Consider the following 19,326-nt stretch of genomic DNA (forward strand, 5'->3'; position numbering starts at 1 on the left):
ATTCGTGACTCAGGGTAACTAAAGCTAGGTTATGAGCCCTCTAGATCAACTCAACCTAAAATAAGCAGCCGATGTGGTAGAGTGGTCCACAAATATTGTGACGTGATGTTGGACCCACCACGATGTACCTTCAGTGCCAGCCTTAATAGGTGTTCACGACCAAGAATTGCCCTAAGCAGTGTGCCTAGACCAAGGTTACTCTTGAAAATACGATTTATCTTGGTATTCTGAGTTCTCAACGTCGAGTCCTCCCCTGGTTAAACAAGATACACGAGTAGCTTGAGAAACCAAGATAAAGGGGATATTTATTGACATATCTTCACAAGAAAATGAACGTGGTAATGCCTCAATCGCTGGCAACTGGGTAAAGTGCCATAGCAATGTGTTTCGGCCATTTCATCAAGTTGTGAATCTCGCACAACATGTATTAAAACTTTCTGTGTACACGTGGCTGTTTGTGTAGTTGATTGAAGAAAAGTTGTGTTCATTTGCTCGTAACGCATGGGGCTCTCCCATGACCTCCTGCCAGCAAGCCCTTGCAAATTCACGTGGTCTCAAGGTGCACCTAGCCTGGCACAACCGTTGCGATGAAATCACTGCCACTTAGGGACACGTGGGAGATCGCAGTCTTTTTTTGACAACTGTATTCCAATTGTGGTTATTGGCATCGATGTGATGGCATGAAGTGTCTATTCAGAACTTGTGCAGAGCAGCCCATCACTTCGTATTAGAGAATAGCCCGAGGAAGCTGATATCAAAGAAATGCTTCGCAGAGCCATTCAATTTACCTCTCTTATCCATACCCGATGGGGTGCTGCACTTTCCAAAAGCAGCCTGGTACAGCGAGATGCTCGCTGCATTCAACCAAACCAATATTTGACATTTTCTCAGATGTGCACTTTACCTCAATGAAGCGAAAATGCCTATTTTATTAATCAAGCAAGCATGACTGCTGATGAAGACAGGTCCAGGATTTACTTGAGTTGTGTAATCAATGCTGCTGAAATTATGCTCTCCCAGAAGGCCGTGCAGCTGATGTGTGGTGTAGCAAATACCTTTATTTTGTATGTGGACAGAGAGATAACTGATACTATGAACACTCATAGTATCAGTTTAACACGTAGCAAGCTTTCGCGACCAATATCATCCATAAGAGGGGGTTTTTTGGGTTATATCGCGGAAATATATATAAATGTGTCGTTAAACCCACCACAATGACACAAATTATTATTTTAGGCATATTTTAGAATCAAGGACTTTGGGATGAGATCATCAACTCGCTACACTTCAAAACCTGGTTTAATTACAGACGGCTGAAACCTGGATCTGAGTCTAGATTCTCAACGAAACCCGCCCAGCCAATGCTTAGCAATTACTCTTGTTACTATATAACTAGACTATACAAACAGACAATCGCCCACGTACTGAACTCTTGCTCTGAGAGATCCATTCCCGGTGGCATCGCAACCACTCACTCTGCCTCACATAAAGCCATTGAAGAGAATACTAACCTCAACATCAAACTGCAACTGTTTCCTCAGCCATACGAAGAACATTACTAGGCTAAACAATAAACAAAACACATTTATTCAGCCGTTGTTATTGCCGAACATTTGCCAGTGGCTGAATTGCATTAACCTGTTTTAAATTAAATTTTTATTGTTACACAAAGGTGACTGTTCTGTGTGGGAATTGTAAAAGTTATTGTCTTATGAATATACTGGTCGCAAGCACGTGGAATTCCCAGCACTGGTTCAGAAGATGGCCAAAGAGCCATACAAAATATTATTATGAGTATTATTATTTGTTTCAGATGTATCAATGATGCGCATCATTTTCCCAGTAACAAAAAAAATGTGATGATAATAGGACCGTTTTTTTTTTTTAAAGCAGAGACATATTTAGAGAGCAGAAATTGTATTTAATTTTAATGTGCACTCACCGTGATTTCAAAGCTGGGTGACCTTTACTAAATCTCAACCCTCCCTTCCCACGCCGCCCATATCTCCCCCCACTCCTCCTTCTCCGCGAGGCTCAATGTTGCTTCCTTAACCTTTTCCCTATTCACCTCTACCCCAGTAGCCTTTCGAAGTAATATTACGTTCGAATTAAAAGGTGAATATTAAACGCTGCGCCAAGACGCCCATGGACGGAAACGTGAAAAACGCTCGGAGGTAATGCGGAGAATTCTTGCAAATTGTGCCGATGTCGTGAGCGTAATTCTTGCAACCGGCCACACCGGTGTCACTGTAGTAGTCACAGTTGCATAACTCCTGTGTGGAATATCCTGATTTTGAAACGCGGTCGAAGTCTGATTTGAGATATAGATAGGACTCACCGCCTCCGCTCGGTGATTTAAACGCTCGACGCCATTTGGGTAAAAAAAAAAAACTTTTTTTTAAGAAATACGGCAAACCATGGCACCTCTGATGATGACTGCCGGTCAAGTTACAAGGAGACAGAAGGGAGAGTGAATGGGTTCATCACTTACGACTGACGAGACCCATCCAGGTTCCACGGCATTTTCACACTTTGGGACAGACACACGGACTGAGCCTTACATTGCAATTTTGGGCGGGGGCATTTTCTCTCGATTTGATGTGAAGTGATTTCGCTTACAACAGAGTTTTTCAAAAAATGTATTTTTTGCGCCACGTGACATAATTGGCATGTACTGGCGTTGTGAAGTCAAAACGACTGCATGTGACTACGAATGCACACATTATCTCGTCTCTGCGTCTCTTATCTCTTGGTAATCTTGCATACACCTCACTGTACCTAGTCTCAAAGAGCCATATCTGTTGGCGAACCATAGTCTCCTGGAACACTCGCAGAGTATCCGTGGGCCAAATGTGGCACATAGGCAACCGGTTAATGAGTCGTGCATGAATTGACATCGGTGGATCCATTGTGAGCTTGATAATAATTGGCACCTCCGATTAGCACGGCGGTGCAAAAGAAGTTCAACATACGTACATACAATTGGCACTGATCAATACATTGTCACAGCACGGCCAAGCCAGCCATCATCCTGCCAGGATTGATAAAAAAGGAGCATAATTTTGTGGGAAGTCACAATGGTGGTGCGTATTGTTCATACGTCTCCCACACCCACAGCATTGTGACAGATCCAGCACTCCCTCACATCCCCGCACTTACAATTAGCATGGTTGGCTACGTACGTTGCGAAATTAGATCAACATGCCATCCCTAACGCATATGTGAATATGAAGACAAATTATGAGACCTCATTTGCCAGTAACAAGATATAGTAATAGGTTTTTACCCTTTTATCTGGCACAAAAACTGACACCTTTATACAAGGGATCATGTTTGCAATAACCACAACACAAGTAGTCAAAATGCAAACAAAAAAAGACAACTCTGATAATATGCACTGTCCTTGAATTTGATTGGTCCACACCCGAGACGGCTTTTCTTAGAGCCCAGTCTCCACTGGTGTTGGACCAGAAGACGCCAAAAGGCAAATTCAATTGTCATTGAATTAATGTTTTGTAATTTTCACACACATTCTTTTTTTTACTATTTTCCACTAATTTTGTTATTTATTTCCACATGAGAAAAATAAACAACTGACAGAGAAGCATTTTCTGCCAACAAATGAATCAGTTCTTGCTTAAGCCCAAAGGGAAAGCCATACTTGAAGATGTGCTTCCAAATTGTATGTCACACTTATAAAAGTCTATTCTAAATTTGGCAAACGATCTGCTGTTTGTTAGGACCCCCTCCCCTCCTCACACGTGTTATAATGTTAGATCCATGCTACATTTTACATTGATTCGACCTCATTTGTTGTGAAAGCCAGTAGCAACATCGGCATGTCCGACTTGCCTTGTGCCAAACACTCATTAATGGATTTGGCCGAACCTCCTCCTGTTCACATCCAGGCCTCAGACTATCCTGTATTTCACTGCCTATGGCCCCGCCGCCTTAAAAAATACAAAGGAAAAATCCATCTTTCACAACCATCTGTTTCCTGCCCCCTTCTAAACCCTCTCAATGCATATATCCCCTTTGCTCATACAGCTCATGGCATAACAGTTGCATTCAGAGACTTCGCAATGCCAACTTTGAAAGCAACCATTCTAAAGAAGCAGAACACTTTCATATTCTTAGTTCTTTCGGTAAAGTCGCGTTGAAGGGAAACAATAAAATATATATAAAACAATAACAATTCTCACGACGTTTCGACCATAACACAAACGGTCGTCACAGACGACTTTACCGAAAGAACTAAGAATATGAATTACTGCAGTCACGAAAGCTTTAAATCAAAACAGAACACTTTCCTCAAATGTCAAACTACAAGCGCAGCTACCGTGGGAGATATTACTGCCACGTCGGCCCTCGCAACCACAGATGCCCGCACAGGACGAGAGACCGTCAGCAGTGTCGTATTCAGTCACAAAGGACAATGGAAACATCGCGACCCTGACGCCAGTTGTATATCTTGGAGTTTGCGTGTCTCTCTCTCGCTCTCGCCGTGGTCGTGTGGATTTTTTTTCCGGGTTCTCCGGTTTATCCCTCCACATTTGTAAACATGCATTTAGAGTATTTGGCTGCTATACATTTTACACGTGATACGCCACTTCTTTGAGCTATCGCCTGCGGCCAGGTCGCTTCTGAAGAAGAGCTATATAGCTCAGTGGGTTTTACCTGCTAAAATAACAAACTTTAGTTTCAGTAACCGGTCATACGGAGACACTTCTGATGGCCACAAGGGACGCCAGCAATCGGTGGTGCGAGAACTTAGACGGCCTGCGGTGGCCCGAACGGGACCACTTAAACGAAGATGCGACACAAGGCACAGCCATATTCCCGTGATTGAAGTGCGATCTGTTCCGTCATGTAGCCGACGACTGCACATTTACACTGTGCTTGCACACGACGTACGGGACCGCTGGACATCAAGCAACTCCCGATGCCACCGCGTGGATTACCAGACGCAACACACAGCTATGACGCCTTTGTCGATTTGCTTTTCAAGTGCCGTACAACAAAAAAAAAAGGATGACGACACAATGCCAAATTGAATTGTGACATTTTGTAAAAAGTAGGAAACTCCCACCTGGAACACGGTGACGATTGCCCAGAGGAGTGAGTCGAAGTTCTTCCGATCGGGGATTGTGTCTCCCGTGTCGGTCTTCAGGCTGAACTTGCATCCAAAGAGATGCATCCCCAGGATGCTGTCAACGGCAATCGCAACAGAAGGAAACGCTGTGAATCGGGTGGGCCATGAGCGTCATCTTACACTGAAAATAATGTGCACGTCAGTCGACACTGGGAACAGGCCTGGCAAATTGCCCGATGATGCTGGATGTAATTACCAGGCGAAACGTCGTACACAAAAATTGTAAATGTTGTGGATTCACTCTTCAACACACCGGTGGGCTAAAGTAGAGAACTATTTGTCTTTTGTCAACGTGACACTTTTTTTACTGATTGGCGGAGGGTTACGACATATTTATAAATAACGCGATCTAACCCAAAAACGTTTATTATGAACCATTAAAATGTTGAATTCAGAATAAACGCCGTTATTTTGCAGTACACCGGCAGTGATCCTTGTTATACTCCACAGGCGGTCATTGGGTGCGTCGCGTGAAACAGGGGTCCCACCATCAACTAAACCACAGCGGTTCGGGTACTAGAGCCAGGGTCGGCCATTCACCAAAACCCGCAAAAGCTCATGTCGCTAAAGGACGCACCGTTACAGTCAGTGCATTCACTATTCTGATCAACGCCCTGCCACCGGTCACCTGCAATTACAAAACATGGGCCGGTTTTCACTGCACATCTGAAATGGAGCCATGACCCGTTACGAATCGGAGTGGCTGCAGGCAGCCGGGCTGCAGGGGCGGTGGGAGGGGGGGGGGGGCGCACTAGTCATCATCATCATCATCACGATCCATGGGCAGATAGCCCCGTAGGCATCCACTGCACATTTCGTCATTTGTTTCAGGCTTCCTCTGGTCTGGTGCCAGTGTGCTCAAGTCGTGGCCACATCTTTCTGGCGCCAATCTCCGATGTCATCGTCAAGCCACTCCTCCGGTGGGTCTTCCCCCTCTTTCCGGGTTCCTTCCGTTGTGTCCGAACACTCTTTTAAAAAATGTTCCTGCCGTTTGCTGTGCCGTCCTACCATGCGTGTATAAAAAAAAAAAACAGTGCCGGCTGCCTTCCCGTTCGCGTGGCCGGTGTCGCTCACCTGAAGATAAAGATGAAGAGCATGAGCAACATGCAGAAGGTGGCCACGTTGTCCATGGTTCTCATGAGCACCAGGAGCTGGCGGCGCAGCGCGGGCATGAAGCGCACCAGCTTGAGCACGCGCAGCAGGCGGAATGTTCGCAGCACCGAGAGCCCTCCGCCCGACTGCCCCACGATCTCCCACACGCTGGCACGCAAAGACAAAGGTTGCCTACCACCCACCCACAGAACCACCAACTCTGCCCCCGCAGTAATAGACGTTGACAGGACTGTCGGAGCGAGCGGTGCTGTTGGCGAGCGCCGTACGGAGGACGGCGGGCACGCACGTAGCGGTGTATGAAGTAATATACAATGGCAAAGGTCCCCCCCGCATAGCCTACAGCAGACTGTTGGGGAAAGTGCTGTTAGCAAATGACATTTATGAAGGCCGGCACGCCACACATACACAGGCGTAAACATATACAACTGCAAGAGATGTCAGGGGAAGGACCCCCAACAAAAGGAGGGGGAGTGGGACGGTGACAGTGGAAGCGGGAGGAGCAGGCGAGGAGATATAAGAGAGAGAACGGGCGGGGAAAAGGGGAGAATTGGATCGAGAAGGCTGTGAACGACTGTGGACTGGGGGCAGTAATAAAAGACGAACCCCCTGCAACCGTGTGTTGGCTCTCCTTTACACAATGATCCCCCATATAGCCTGAACAGACTTCAACAGCAAGTGCTGTTAGTGAGCACCTGTGCACATGATGGGGAGGGTGACCAGCATCACGCCCGGCTGCCTTTGTCTCCCCAATGGCGATATTTCCACACCGCACCGGGCATTAATTTGAGGCCGAGTTGAGCTAGGTGTGGCCCCAAGATCGGTTCGTATAATTGTCACCGGTGTTGGCCGTGAGTGTGACTCGTCAGGTTCAAGGTGCAGCTGCTTTAGTCGAAGTACGGCGTTCCGAAGTTGAGCCACGTGCCGAGCATTTAATAATATCTCAAGCTTTCACCACGCACTACTGCAGGCCATCTCCTGAAGATGTCTCCCGAAGATGGCTTGCCAGCAACTAGTGCGTGCCTAACGCTCGAGAGGACAAAATCTCAACCCGCGGCCCAAACCGGCGAACGGCGCTTGGATCACAAAACCAAAGCGTTAAACCGAAGTTTTTATTATAATTTAAGTAGGAGACCGACCTGATGATGACGATGACGCCGTCGAAGATGTTGTACTGGTTGCGGATGTAGCCAAAGAGGCCGCATGCGAAGATCTTCAGAAGCATCTCGAGCGCAAACATGCTCGTGAACACGATGTTGCTGATCTCTAAGATGTTGGTCAGCTCTTCCGGCTGAAATGAAACACGTTCAAGAGACACGGGGCCATTAAGTGCCTGCTCACACCCGCGGACACGAAGACAAAGATCCCGGCGTTTAGCCGAAAGATCACAGAAGCGAGATCCGGCTAGCGAGCTCACATTGAGGCGACTGATTGGCACACCCGTCCTCTCCCCAGAGCTGAAGTTTGTAACACTCAATCTTTTAAGGCTGAGTTGACCTAGGCTAAGCCCAGGTTCTTGCCACTTGAATGTGCAATGTCGAGAGAAACAATCAGAATTCAGATCGCTGGGCACATAGGTGCAGTGCGATGCGCCAGTGCGCAACCCTCCCTCGGCACAGACGTGCACACACACTTGCACGCAATGCAAGGAGAGCAAGACCACACCAGAGTATCACATCTAAGAGACTGTTGGGGGGGGGGGGGGGGACACGTGCTCTTAACACGATCGGCAAAGTGTGGGGAGCACCGAGTGCCTTCCTGGTGTTCTCCCCCTTCTCCAGCTACTTATTCAAGGCAAAGTTGACCCAAGGGAGCATCCAGAACAAGGTATGACTTCACTTTCTACACATGTTTGCAATGCCTCGAAATCACGCTTACGTAGTCACTGGGTTATAATAGAGCAGAGAGTGCAAGCCACTGCACTCGTTTTCCTCAATGCATAATTTTACTGTACATATAGTACGAGCTGCTGTTGCCAAATGGAAAGTGGTCAAATAGATCATAACACGAAATGCCCTTCGATGACATTAAGTTCCAGTGGATACCTCGACTTAAACCTAAGAAACCCATATGTCTTTCTCTTTGCCTTTGGAGCATTGAATGACTCTTACGAATCATACTGGTAGGAACCTCCTGGTTACACCAGCCCACAGGGGATTATTGTGTCCGTCCGTCCGTCGTGCATCCAAAAATGGGAGGGGTGGGGCTGGGTGGAGAGGGGAGGGTGGGAAGGGAGGGGCTGGGTGGGGAGGGTGGGGAGGGGCTGGGTGGGGAGGGTGGGGAGGGGCTGGGTGGGGAGGGTGGGGAGGGGCTGGGTGGGGAGGGTGAGGAGAGGCTAAGTGGGGAGGGGCTGGTCACCCCGTGGTGCCCTTATAAAACTCAACGTGTAACCTACTCACGCCGGCTTGTGCCCGCCCTCACAGTCGGGCATATTTGCGGAATACACCACGTGGTGCCGCCGTTGAGCCTGGCCATTGACCGAGCAACCCAACGTTCCTACCAGCTCCCTCCGCAGGAATGTGTTACTCTCACAGTACTGTGACAAGCAAATCATCACCGTCATCAGACATTGTCTCTCCACTGTTGGATGAAAGTCAAGCCACGTGCGTCTCTGTCCCGCAGGATGATCTCATCGCTTCATTGGCCATCCTAACCTTCTCAGGTGCATGCCATCATTTGGCTGTCATTCCATCGCCAGTCTCGTCCATTGGCCAATCATCCCTTCTCGCGACGTATGCTCTCCACATCCGCTTAATTTCCCTGGCAGTCCACAGGATGTCTCTACTTGTCATGTATCCCCCTGGTGCAACTGTTCACCTATTTATGTCTCTCTGTGTGATTTGAAGCATTCATCTTTCGAGGCACCTTTGCTCACTCCCAGCTTCTTCGTCAGCGTCCCTGTTTCTGATCCATGCGTGCTGTTAACGACCACGTGTGGTATGCAGGAGGCCGTGGGTTCGATCCCGACTCTGGCACCTACTGTATATTTGGACTTTGCATGTTCTCTCAGTGGTGCATTTAGGGGCCGTCAATAAATGAGGTCACGCGATTTTGGACAATTTTTTACCCCCCCCCACCCCCTCGTCACACGGCGTCACAAAAAGTCAGACCCCCCCCCCCTCAAATATGACGTCACAAAGCTCTGCCCCCCTCCTCCAAAACCATATTTCCATTTTGAAAATAAAACATGCGTGTTTAATGTGGCGCTGCACTCTGATGTTGTTGGAGTATTATTATAACAATTAGTGTTGTTTAGATTTTAAGCTTTTGTGACTGCAAAGATTAATCTTCTTTGGTTCTTTCGGTAAAGTCACGTAGAATGAGAATAAAATAATAAATTAATAAAATAAAACAATAAAATTCTCACGACGTTTCGGCCACTTGTGTTGTGTTGTGGCCGAAACGTCGTGAGAATTTTATTGTGTTATTTTATTTTATTAATTTATAATTTTATTCTCATTCTACGTGACTTTACCGAAAGAACCAAAGAAGAATTAGTGTTGTTATAACAATTCTATATTTATTTAAAGTTGCGCATTTTGATGTGAGGTCACATTTCTCAACCCCCCCCTCCCTCGTCACACATCGTCACAAATGTCTGACCCCCCCCCCTCCCCCTAGGTGCGTGATGTCATATATGGACGGCCCCTTAGAGTATTTGACTGCTGTAAATGTCCACGTGATGAGCCACTTCGTTGAGCTATCATTTGTAGCCAGGTCGCTTCTGTAAAAAGAGCTACATACAGTAGCTCAGTGGGCCTTACTTGGTAAAATAAAATGAAAAGTTTCGTTTTTAATGAGGAAGTATGCACCGATTTAAAACTTGCACATTTCTACTGTTCGTCTGTTCAGGTTTTAATCTTCGGTTCACAAAGTTGATGCCGACATTCGCCCTGCATAATTTCTCCGTGTCAACATAATCCTCAGAATCTTTCGAGTTATGTCCTTAAAAAAATTTTTTTTTTAGTTTCCTTAATCAAATGACCCAAAAACATTACATGAATCTCATTTGTCTTAGTGATATTATACATGCATAATTCACAAACATGAATTAGATAAGAGACAGGATTTAAAAAAAGTATGTTAATCAAATTTCGATTTAAAGCTTTCGTGACTGCAGGGATTCATCTTCTTGGTTCTTTGGGTACAGTCACGTAGAATGGAAATAAAATAATAAAAATCAAACATGACCAACATGCACATGTACGGCCCTATTGTCGATCCACTGCTGGACGATAGTCTCCCCATGCTGTGCATGTCATGGTAAACGGGTGGTGGGGGGGGAGGGCTTTTTTGTCCATATTTCACCACTCTGGGTCAGTGTGGGTTAGTGAAGGTGGACAGCATGGAGACGTGCAGGGCAGCAATGGATTTTGATGCCCTGCACTCAGCGGCCCATAACGTAGCCCAGGATCCGTTGCCCAAATGCAGCAACGTTTCAGCTCGGGAATATGCCTCACAAAGTATCAATGCTCTCTCGCTTGCACTCTTAATGAGGTAGCACAACTTGCAAAAATGTAAAAAAAATACATCCGTTGACTCGTGATGCCCATTTTACACTTCATTGAAAGAAAAACATTTCTCCCTGTACATCTGTGCAAAAGCAATGGAGAACCAGCAGGTAAGACTTTGCAAGATGATTTAATTATCCCCTTGCGTCATTTCATTTGGCTTGTTTGTCCTGCCAACTGGAAAAAGATTAAGGAAATAATTAAATAGCAACATATTCTTGGTTCTTTCGGTAAAGTCACGTAGAAGGGAAACAATAAAATAATAAAATATATTGTTTTATATTTTTTAATAAAAAATAATAAAAAATATATTGTTTTACATTTTTATTATTTTATTGTTTCCCTTCTACGTGACTTTACCGAAAGAACCAAGAATAAGAATCCCTGCAGTCACGAAAGCTTTAAATCAAAATTTAAATAGCAACAAATACATTAACAAATGAACAACCAGAGCAACGTGCTGAATAAACAGCGGGTATTAATTAATTATTTGCTGCACAAGTACTAAACATTATTTTGCAATGCGGCCGAGTCTTTATTCCTTATGGGATTTAATGTGTGTACGTATGTGTTGAACTTCTTTCGCACCGTACACAGCCATCCGTGCCAATCGGAGGTGTGGTTTAGTGCCCAAGCCAAAAAGCAATTTGTTGATGACGTTGGCCATGGGTTCAAGTCCTGACGCTGGATAGAATCGCGGGGGGTTAATGCTCCCATACCAGGACATTAAGCCAGCACCTATGAGGACCTGGGTTCAAGCCCTGCGGCTGGGTTTATAACAAAAGGTTTATATCCATGTTAGGAAACTAAACCAGCTCGTCCCTGAGTTCAAGCCCTGAGTGTTTATACACATATTGCACGTCAACTTTGATGACCTGATCTCAATGTATTATTTTGTTTCTCTAAGAGTAAATGCCCGACGTAATAATACTCTTGCATTGAGAAGTTTGGCCCTAAACACATCCCAGTTGATGATATCATTGCCCAGGTCGACGTAGTCCTTAAGGGTTTGGAACACATTCCTGCAGACGTGGCAAGATCGGAAATCGCTGCAATCCTAAAAAATGCGAAGACACCAATTAGCAACGTCAGCAAGGATGAGCGCCTTGAGCTTTCTCAACTAAAAAAGAGAGATAACATCGTCATCCTCTCAGCCGACAAGGGCAATGCCACTGTCATCATGGACAAAACCACAAACAATAAGACAATTCAGGACCTACTTAATGATGGCAGCTATACCAAAATCAATAGAGATCCTACCAACCGCCTGGTTACGAAAATTCAACAACATCATCATCACTTATTCGACATCTTTAATCGAACCAACTAAGCGGCTTTCCTTAAAACCCTCTGCTGCTAGACCGCTTCGTGTGGGAGCAAACCCGAGTGACCGGAGTGCCCAACCCACCACAATCAGGAGGGCATGTGTTCGCATCCCAGTAAGTAGTCAACTCAATCCATCATCCATCTGGGGTTGATGAAAATAAGACATTAGCCCCGACCACAGGAATGCATAATTTCCACCACTGACTGGCCTATCAATGGACAGGAGCATTACCCCACGCTCGAGTATGGAAATGCTTGACCACTTCGATATTTTGCATCATTATTTATCTCGGGTTTATACAATCAGTACTACTTAGTGGGAACCTAACCTGCGTTGTTCATGGACTGGCCCCGGCCACACACACATGACATTTCCATCACTGAAGTGGTACATGCTTATATCACAGCACAGAGCTATTTTAAATCTGGCGTTTTGAGATTCTGTATTCATAAAAAAATAGATCTCAATGGGCTCTTAACTTGCTTATGTTAACGACATTACATCAAACTTAAGCACACATTTATAATGCATGTTGTCGCGTAATTATAAGTTCACTTAAATGCATACTGGTACAGGGACAGCTACATTGAAATGCATTCCTTTTATGGGCTTAGCACTTCAAAGAAAGGAGGCTTTGGTTACTCGCTTCGTGACAGATACACCAATGTCAAAGCTGGACGGTAATTATTATTATTTATACATATTGCTCAACATTAAAATCTCAAAAAAGGGCACTTGTCAACCAATGCACTGGCTTTGACTGAAATCTGAGCAAACAATTTACAATTTCCGTGCTGGTGTTTACGCCACGAGAGACTGCAATTTGTGACTGAATTCCCAAGCGTGAGCAAGACAAGTTGCCAGATTTTCAAGACGGGCGTCCTGCCAAATTGGCTCGCGTGCATAGCGCGAAAGGACGCAGGTCTGCGTGGGAGGTGGGGGGGGGCTGTGGTAACGTGATCAGCTGGTTGTAATTCCAATCTGGTAATTTTTAATTGTACAGTTTTTATACTCTAGCAATGTTCGGAGTTATCGTGCGTTGATTACCGCTTGCAAAAAAAAACCTTTTCAGTGATGGTGGATGTAAATCGCGTAACACAATAAGTGTCTCCTCCGAATAAATGAGAATTGGGCAACAATCATTTCACTTGGAGGCCCTGAGTTTGTGGTGGAAATTCCACATTCCTGTGGTAGGTGCCAGTTTATTCATAGGGCAGCCACTGTTGAGCTCCCATTACCAAGTGATGGTCATCGAATTTGTGTCGTTTTTGTTTACTTGTGAAAGTGGTTAGTAAATAAACAACAAATGTCAGTAAAAAGGTGTCTAAATGACAATAGGTGTGGAAAGGAGATAGAACAGCAAGCAGGTTCTGAACAAAATTTACCCATGAAGACTTCCCACGAAGTGGTACAAGTTTCATTCACCCAGAGTGATGATGTGTTCGCTGTCAAAATCCAGAGCATATACTTGATCACACAGACATGAAGTGGTGCTCATCTCCGCTAGTGGTGAAAATTCCACATTCCTATGATTGAGCCAGTATCGTTATAGGACAACTATTGTTGACTTCCCACGAAGCGGTACAATTTTAATGACCCCAGAGCAGACATGGGCACAGTACGGCCCCCGGGCCATATACGGCCCGTTGGGCTTTTTAATCCGGCCCGCCGAACTTGTCCAAATATTATTATTGTTATATTAAATTTTATCTTTCTCCTGTAATGCCCCCATTTCCCCATTAGATGGCGCACTTTGACCGGGAGTTACGACATGTTTTTGTATTGTTCATGTTCGTGCAAGTTGTTAAATTGCCTCGCAAATAAATGCTTTGCTACCTGTTAAAGGCCAAATCCTTTCATGTAATGATTTTTACATGTCATTTATATTAGTTCACACAAACACTCCATCTATTTGTTGCTGGCCCGGCCCCTCTGTCAAATTTGAGAACCCATTGTGGCCCGCGAGTCAAAAAATTTGCCCTCCCCTGCCCCAGAGGGATGATGATGATGATGATGATTGACCAACTTGATCCCTACAAGCATAAACACACACGTTTGAGTCAAGTGCTCTACCTCAACCCCTGCAATATCAAATTTTAAACACGGCATTCTGGGAAATCACCAGATAACTACACCACCTGGAATGCACCCAATCTTATCCAATCTCACGAGCTACGCAGATTTGAGCCTGAGCAATGCTTGAATGGAAGACCTCCCGGCACAAACAGGTTGCTTATGGCTGCATGGCTGTGTTGTGTGCAGTGGAGAACAATGCAGAAAAATCCATTGTTGTACTGTGCTATACACCGACATCATACTCACCAACGTCAACAACCAGCGCTGACCAACATGGTGAAGTATGGTCAAATAACCCCTATGACCCACTCTCTAATATATTTGATTTTTCACTCCGTAACTTATTTTTGTATTGTTTCCTTATAAAATGTTACGTACATAGAGCCGCTAAACGAATTAAAAGTCTGTATATTCCAGGCAATGGGTCCAGACATTCAGATGACAGAGAACTTCTTCTCAAAACAACTGGAATGCCAGACCATCACAGGAGCAGGCCAAATCCAAGCACAAGGACATCAGAGGCCATTGCACAGATTGGGTGGGGACTGTGGTGGCCCATCTACTTCGTAGCCCAGGTCTGTTGCCCTCGCATTTCCATATGCTCGGCCCTTTGAAGGGAAGCCTCATTTTTGACAACGATGTGGCCGTCCATACAGAGTGGTCGCCCCACACGTGGCCACACGACACACCAGTGGATCTTTTCGACGCAATGGAAATGCTGTCCCCTGGTGTCTATGGTGGTGCGAGCGCATGAGAAAAAAATGGGGCCCCCATTGGAAAACGACCACGGTATTACCGAGAATTAACATTTATGATTCCGTATCAGCCCCGAAAGGAAAAAAAAGTCAGAGAAGAATGCGAAACGTTAGTCTGGAGCCATCACTCGCACTTTATTTTATCTCTCCCGCTTCAATTTATTTTATTTTGCGTCCGAGAGATGTTCTTTTGCCAGAGGATAGAGCGAGTCAATTATGGAACGCCGGGCACACGTAACGCTTTTTAATCCTTGAATCGAGTCCAGGCGTGCAGACTCGGGCACCGCTATGAGCACGCGGGGCCGCGTCTACACCCCATTAACGGCCGTGTCACACCATTACCTCCTCCAAGACATCATTAACCATGCCTCCCCTCCACAGAGAGAACATAGGCAGGCATACACACGTACGCATAGAGGTGTACACAGAGAGTGACATATGCACACACAATTGCAGAGACAAAGACATCCCCTACCCTATAACTTTACCAGACTGTCGGGGCAAGTGCTGTTAATGACCACCTATTAAGGCCAGCACAGCACAAGATAGGTTGAGTGGCCAAGCACCATGCCCAGCTACCTTTATCTTCCCACTGGTGATATTTAAACACCTAGGGGAGGCTGAGGGTCGGTTCAGAAAATCGTCACTGGTGTTGGCCGTGAGCGGGAATCGAACTCGGGTCGCTGGGTTCATAGCGCAGCGCGCTAACCGCTACACCACCGCTCCCCACACTCCCCATTCACATACACACTGAAGCAAAACACATGCATGTACATACACACAAATGTACATGTAGACATGCTTGTGAACATACACTTGCACGCACAAAAACACACACGTGCACACAGGCAAGCATGCATCAACGTTTGGAGACAAAAATACATGTACACACTCGTACACCCAAACACAGGGTTCAAAATCTACTGTGGTCTGCGAGGTGGTCAAGTGTTGGCAGTACAGGAAGTGGCTTCATGGGCCAGTCTGCAAAGACCTTTGAGTGCTATCCCCTCCATTGCATTGTGGGTTTTTGTCTGGACACTGCAGGTTTCTCCCACATGCAAGTGACTCCTTAAGGAAAGTATGGTCAAATATATCAACCGCGGAACTGCTGGAATAATAGTCTTGAGACTCGGTAAATAATGTCTAGAAAGATGACATTCGAATAAGGTTACTTGGTGGTTTTCTACAAGCGACTCTCTGCCCATCTACAAACTGTCTCTGTGAGCTTCACCATTTAAACCGAAGATTCCTAGATGTGCCATAATGTGGCTCAATGAGCCACAAGCATTATCGCTGAACACACATAGTATCAGTTTAACACGTAGCAGGCTTTCGCGACCTATATCATCCATAATAGAGGCGTTTTTTTGGGTTAGATCGCGCAAATATATACAAATGTGTCGTTAAACCCGCCACCACCCGACACAGCCAACTAGTAAGGGTTGTCACGTAAACAGAACGTGTCAATTCGTCACTAGTACAGCACACCGGTGTGTTGGAGAGTCAAGCCACAACATTTACAATCTGAGTACGACGTTTCGCCAGTAATTACAACTAGCTTCATCAGGCGACAGCCAGATCTGTGTAGAAGTCCACCTGTTTTGTTCCTCATATAGAGGCGTAGATGTGGTGACCACGCTTCTGCGCTCTCACGCAAAGTGGGGAGGGGGTGAGATGGATTACTGAGGCAACGTACATCATGCATTAGGCATGCACATTATGCGAGCCCTTTGATCTTGTCCTTCCTGCTTTATTGTGTTTATTAAAATAACCGTACCAACGGTAATCCCCATTGAAGTATGGTGGCCTGTATAGGCATGCATTAAAACATTTATTATTTGATGATTTGCTTCCAAGTAGCACTAAGTCGGTAGCTATTCGAACGGTTAAAATTATTTTTTCTTTTAATTTTTATAGCTTCTCAAATTAGTCTTGGCCAGCAGTAGCTAGCTTTGCACAGAACTTCACCATTATCAAAATCAATTGAGTGTCCTTGTTGGCAGGCGTGTTCTGCTACTGCTGACAGTTGTATTTGGGAGTATTTAATATTTATTTGGTGTTCTTTTAGTCTCGTGCTGATCAAAGGGCTCGCATAATGGACATGCATAATGTAAGTTTACTCATTAATCCCCCCCCCCACTTTGCGGAAGAGCGCAAAAGCGTGGTCACCACATCTACGCCTCTATATGAGGAACAAAACAGGTGGACTTCTCCACAAATCTGGCTGTCACCTGATGAAGCTAGTTGTAATTACTTGCGAAACGTCGTACTCGGATTGTAAATGTTGTGGCTTGGCTCTCCAACACACCGGTGTGCTGTAGTAGTGACAAATTGGCCACGTGCTGTTTACGTGACAACCCTTACTAGTTGGCTGTGTCAGGTGGTGGCGGGTTTAACGACACATTTATATATTTACGCGATCTAACCCAAAAAAATAACTCATAATATCGCTGGAGTTCCAGTCACTTTGAGATAAAACACACCATTGAGAAGGGAGTGCCCATAACCCTTATATTTTGGGGACTTATCTGAATAAAGGTCATGATTATTAAGCGTGAGTCTCAATGCACAAGAATATCATTTGATTGATTTACACGGCTGCTGTGGGCACTGCTTAATAAATAATTGCAAAACTTACAGCCTTTTTTCACTCCACCAACGAAGGAAGACATCCCAAATCAGTTATGGGAGTTGTTTTACCAGACGTTACCAAGCTGGTCGGTGCGGGATGATGAAGGAGGTTATGCAGCAACAGTTCAGACATCACTTGCCACTGATGTTGGCCATGGTCAGGAATCGAACTCAGGTCGTCAGGCTCAAAGTGCAGTGTGCTAACTACTGCACCAATACTCTACCACCACACTGTCGTTTCATCAGGAGCACTATGGTCAGTTTCTGGAATGCAATTGTGAAGATGTAACATTTTAATATTCATGATAATAATGATGTCTGCTGTGCATTATGATGCCACGACATTGCTAATGCTGTTGACCGGCAAAAGATGAAGTTCAATTCTGATAATTAATACGGTAGTGCAGCTGTTGCAATAAAGTAAACATACTCTTCTCCGTTTGAGAAGAAACGTTAAGTCGTTTGCATCTGAATTAACTCAACACTCTATTAGGTTGCCAAAGAGGGATTCAAAATAAGTACGGATTGGAGGGCGGTCGACAGGTTAGAGACATCATCGGGAAAACTGACAATTATAGGAAGTGGGAAGTTGGAATGAGCAGAACACATCACGAGAAGGTGATGATGGACAATTAAGTTGAGGGGATGCCCCTCATACTACCTCCATCATGAAGAAGGAACGATTAAATCAACTCGCGCCAAAATCCGAGACGGATTGTTACATTTCGACACTGTGGGAGGGAAGGCGGTGGCTTGAATAGATCAGCCTCCGTCCATCAGTGTATAGACCACCGCTGCCGCTACCGCCGATCACGACGAACGACCTCACCTGCTCGTGGTACTCGATGGCCATGCTGACGGTGTTGATGAGGATGGCCACCATGATGCCGCGGTTGAAGTACTTGCTGTTGACGATCCAGCTGAAGCGCTGGCTCACGGTGTGGCAGAAGCGCGTCAGCCCGGCGACGCACGGCCGCTCCTTCCAGCGCCGCAGCCACCCGCGCTTCCCCGTCCCGTCGCGTTCCCCGTCGTCCCCCCCGCCGCTGTCGCCGCCGTCGCCGCGTTCATCTCCTCCGCTGTCGTCGTCGTCGTCGTCGTCGCCGTCTCCGTCTCCGTCGCCGTCTCCGTCGTCGTCGCCGCCGCCGCAATCGCTGCCGGAGCCCGAGCCGGAGCCCGAGTCGGAGCCGGAGCCGGAGCCGGCCCGGCGGTCGCGGCAGTGCCGCCCGCAGCGGCAGACGGAGCAGACGGCCTCCCCGGGCCCGAAGCCGTCGCGGGCGCTGGAGGGGGACTCGCGCCCGGACGCGGAGCCCTCCGAGACCGAGTCACCGCCGCCGCAGCCGCCGCCTCCTCCTCCTCCTCGCCTGCACGCCGACGGCTCGTCCTGTCCCGCGGCGCACAGGGCGCACCCTTCGCCTGCCGCGGCCGGCAGCAGGTCGGGCTGCGGGACGCCCAGGGGGACGCTCGGGAACGCCGGGCAGCGGCACAGCAGCTCGCTCGTGCCCGCTGTCGGGAGGGCGGACACACGGTGGCACGGCTTCGTGTCACGTACGAACGTCGTCACTCTGGGCCGAGTCGTGCCCCGATCGGGTTTTCGGATGTGACAATAAGACGTCCCATTCGCTCAAATATATTATACTGGTGTCCAGCGGTGGGCTTCTGCCGTTTCTTTCTCAGTTTTAGCGTCACATTCCACAAGGGTTGAATTACTTGGTTCGCTGGTGATGGGAAGTGCGTGTTTGTTAAACGCTAATAGGGGACTTAAGT

General features: G+C 46.5%; 1 protein-coding gene across 4 annotated transcripts in view; it reads right to left on the reverse strand.

Annotated features, from left to right (window-relative positions):
* LOC116946253 (voltage-dependent T-type calcium channel subunit alpha-1H) overlaps positions 1-19,326 on the reverse strand; it is a 363,323-nt gene that overhangs the window by 75,812 nt on the left and 268,185 nt on the right. For all 4 annotated transcript variants that reach the window (XM_076069824.1, XM_076069825.1, XM_032961269.2 and 1 more), the window contains exons 10-13: positions 18,392-19,065; positions 7,402-7,553; positions 6,227-6,412; positions 5,090-5,207 (exon numbers count right to left, since the gene is read on the reverse strand). In XM_076069824.1, the coding sequence (XP_075925939.1) occupies positions 5,090-5,207; positions 6,227-6,412; positions 7,402-7,553; positions 18,392-19,065 (1,130 nt within the window). The remainder of the gene's footprint in view (positions 1-5,089; positions 5,208-6,226; positions 6,413-7,401; positions 7,554-18,391; positions 19,066-19,326) is intronic.

Source organism: Petromyzon marinus, chromosome 26, assembly GCF_048934315.1.
Source record: "Petromyzon marinus isolate PM22_M1 ecotype Great Lakes invasive population chromosome 26, UKy_Petmar_22M1.pri1.0, whole genome shotgun sequence".
Lineage (NCBI taxonomy): Eukaryota > Metazoa > Chordata > Hyperoartia > Petromyzontiformes > Petromyzontidae > Petromyzon > Petromyzon marinus.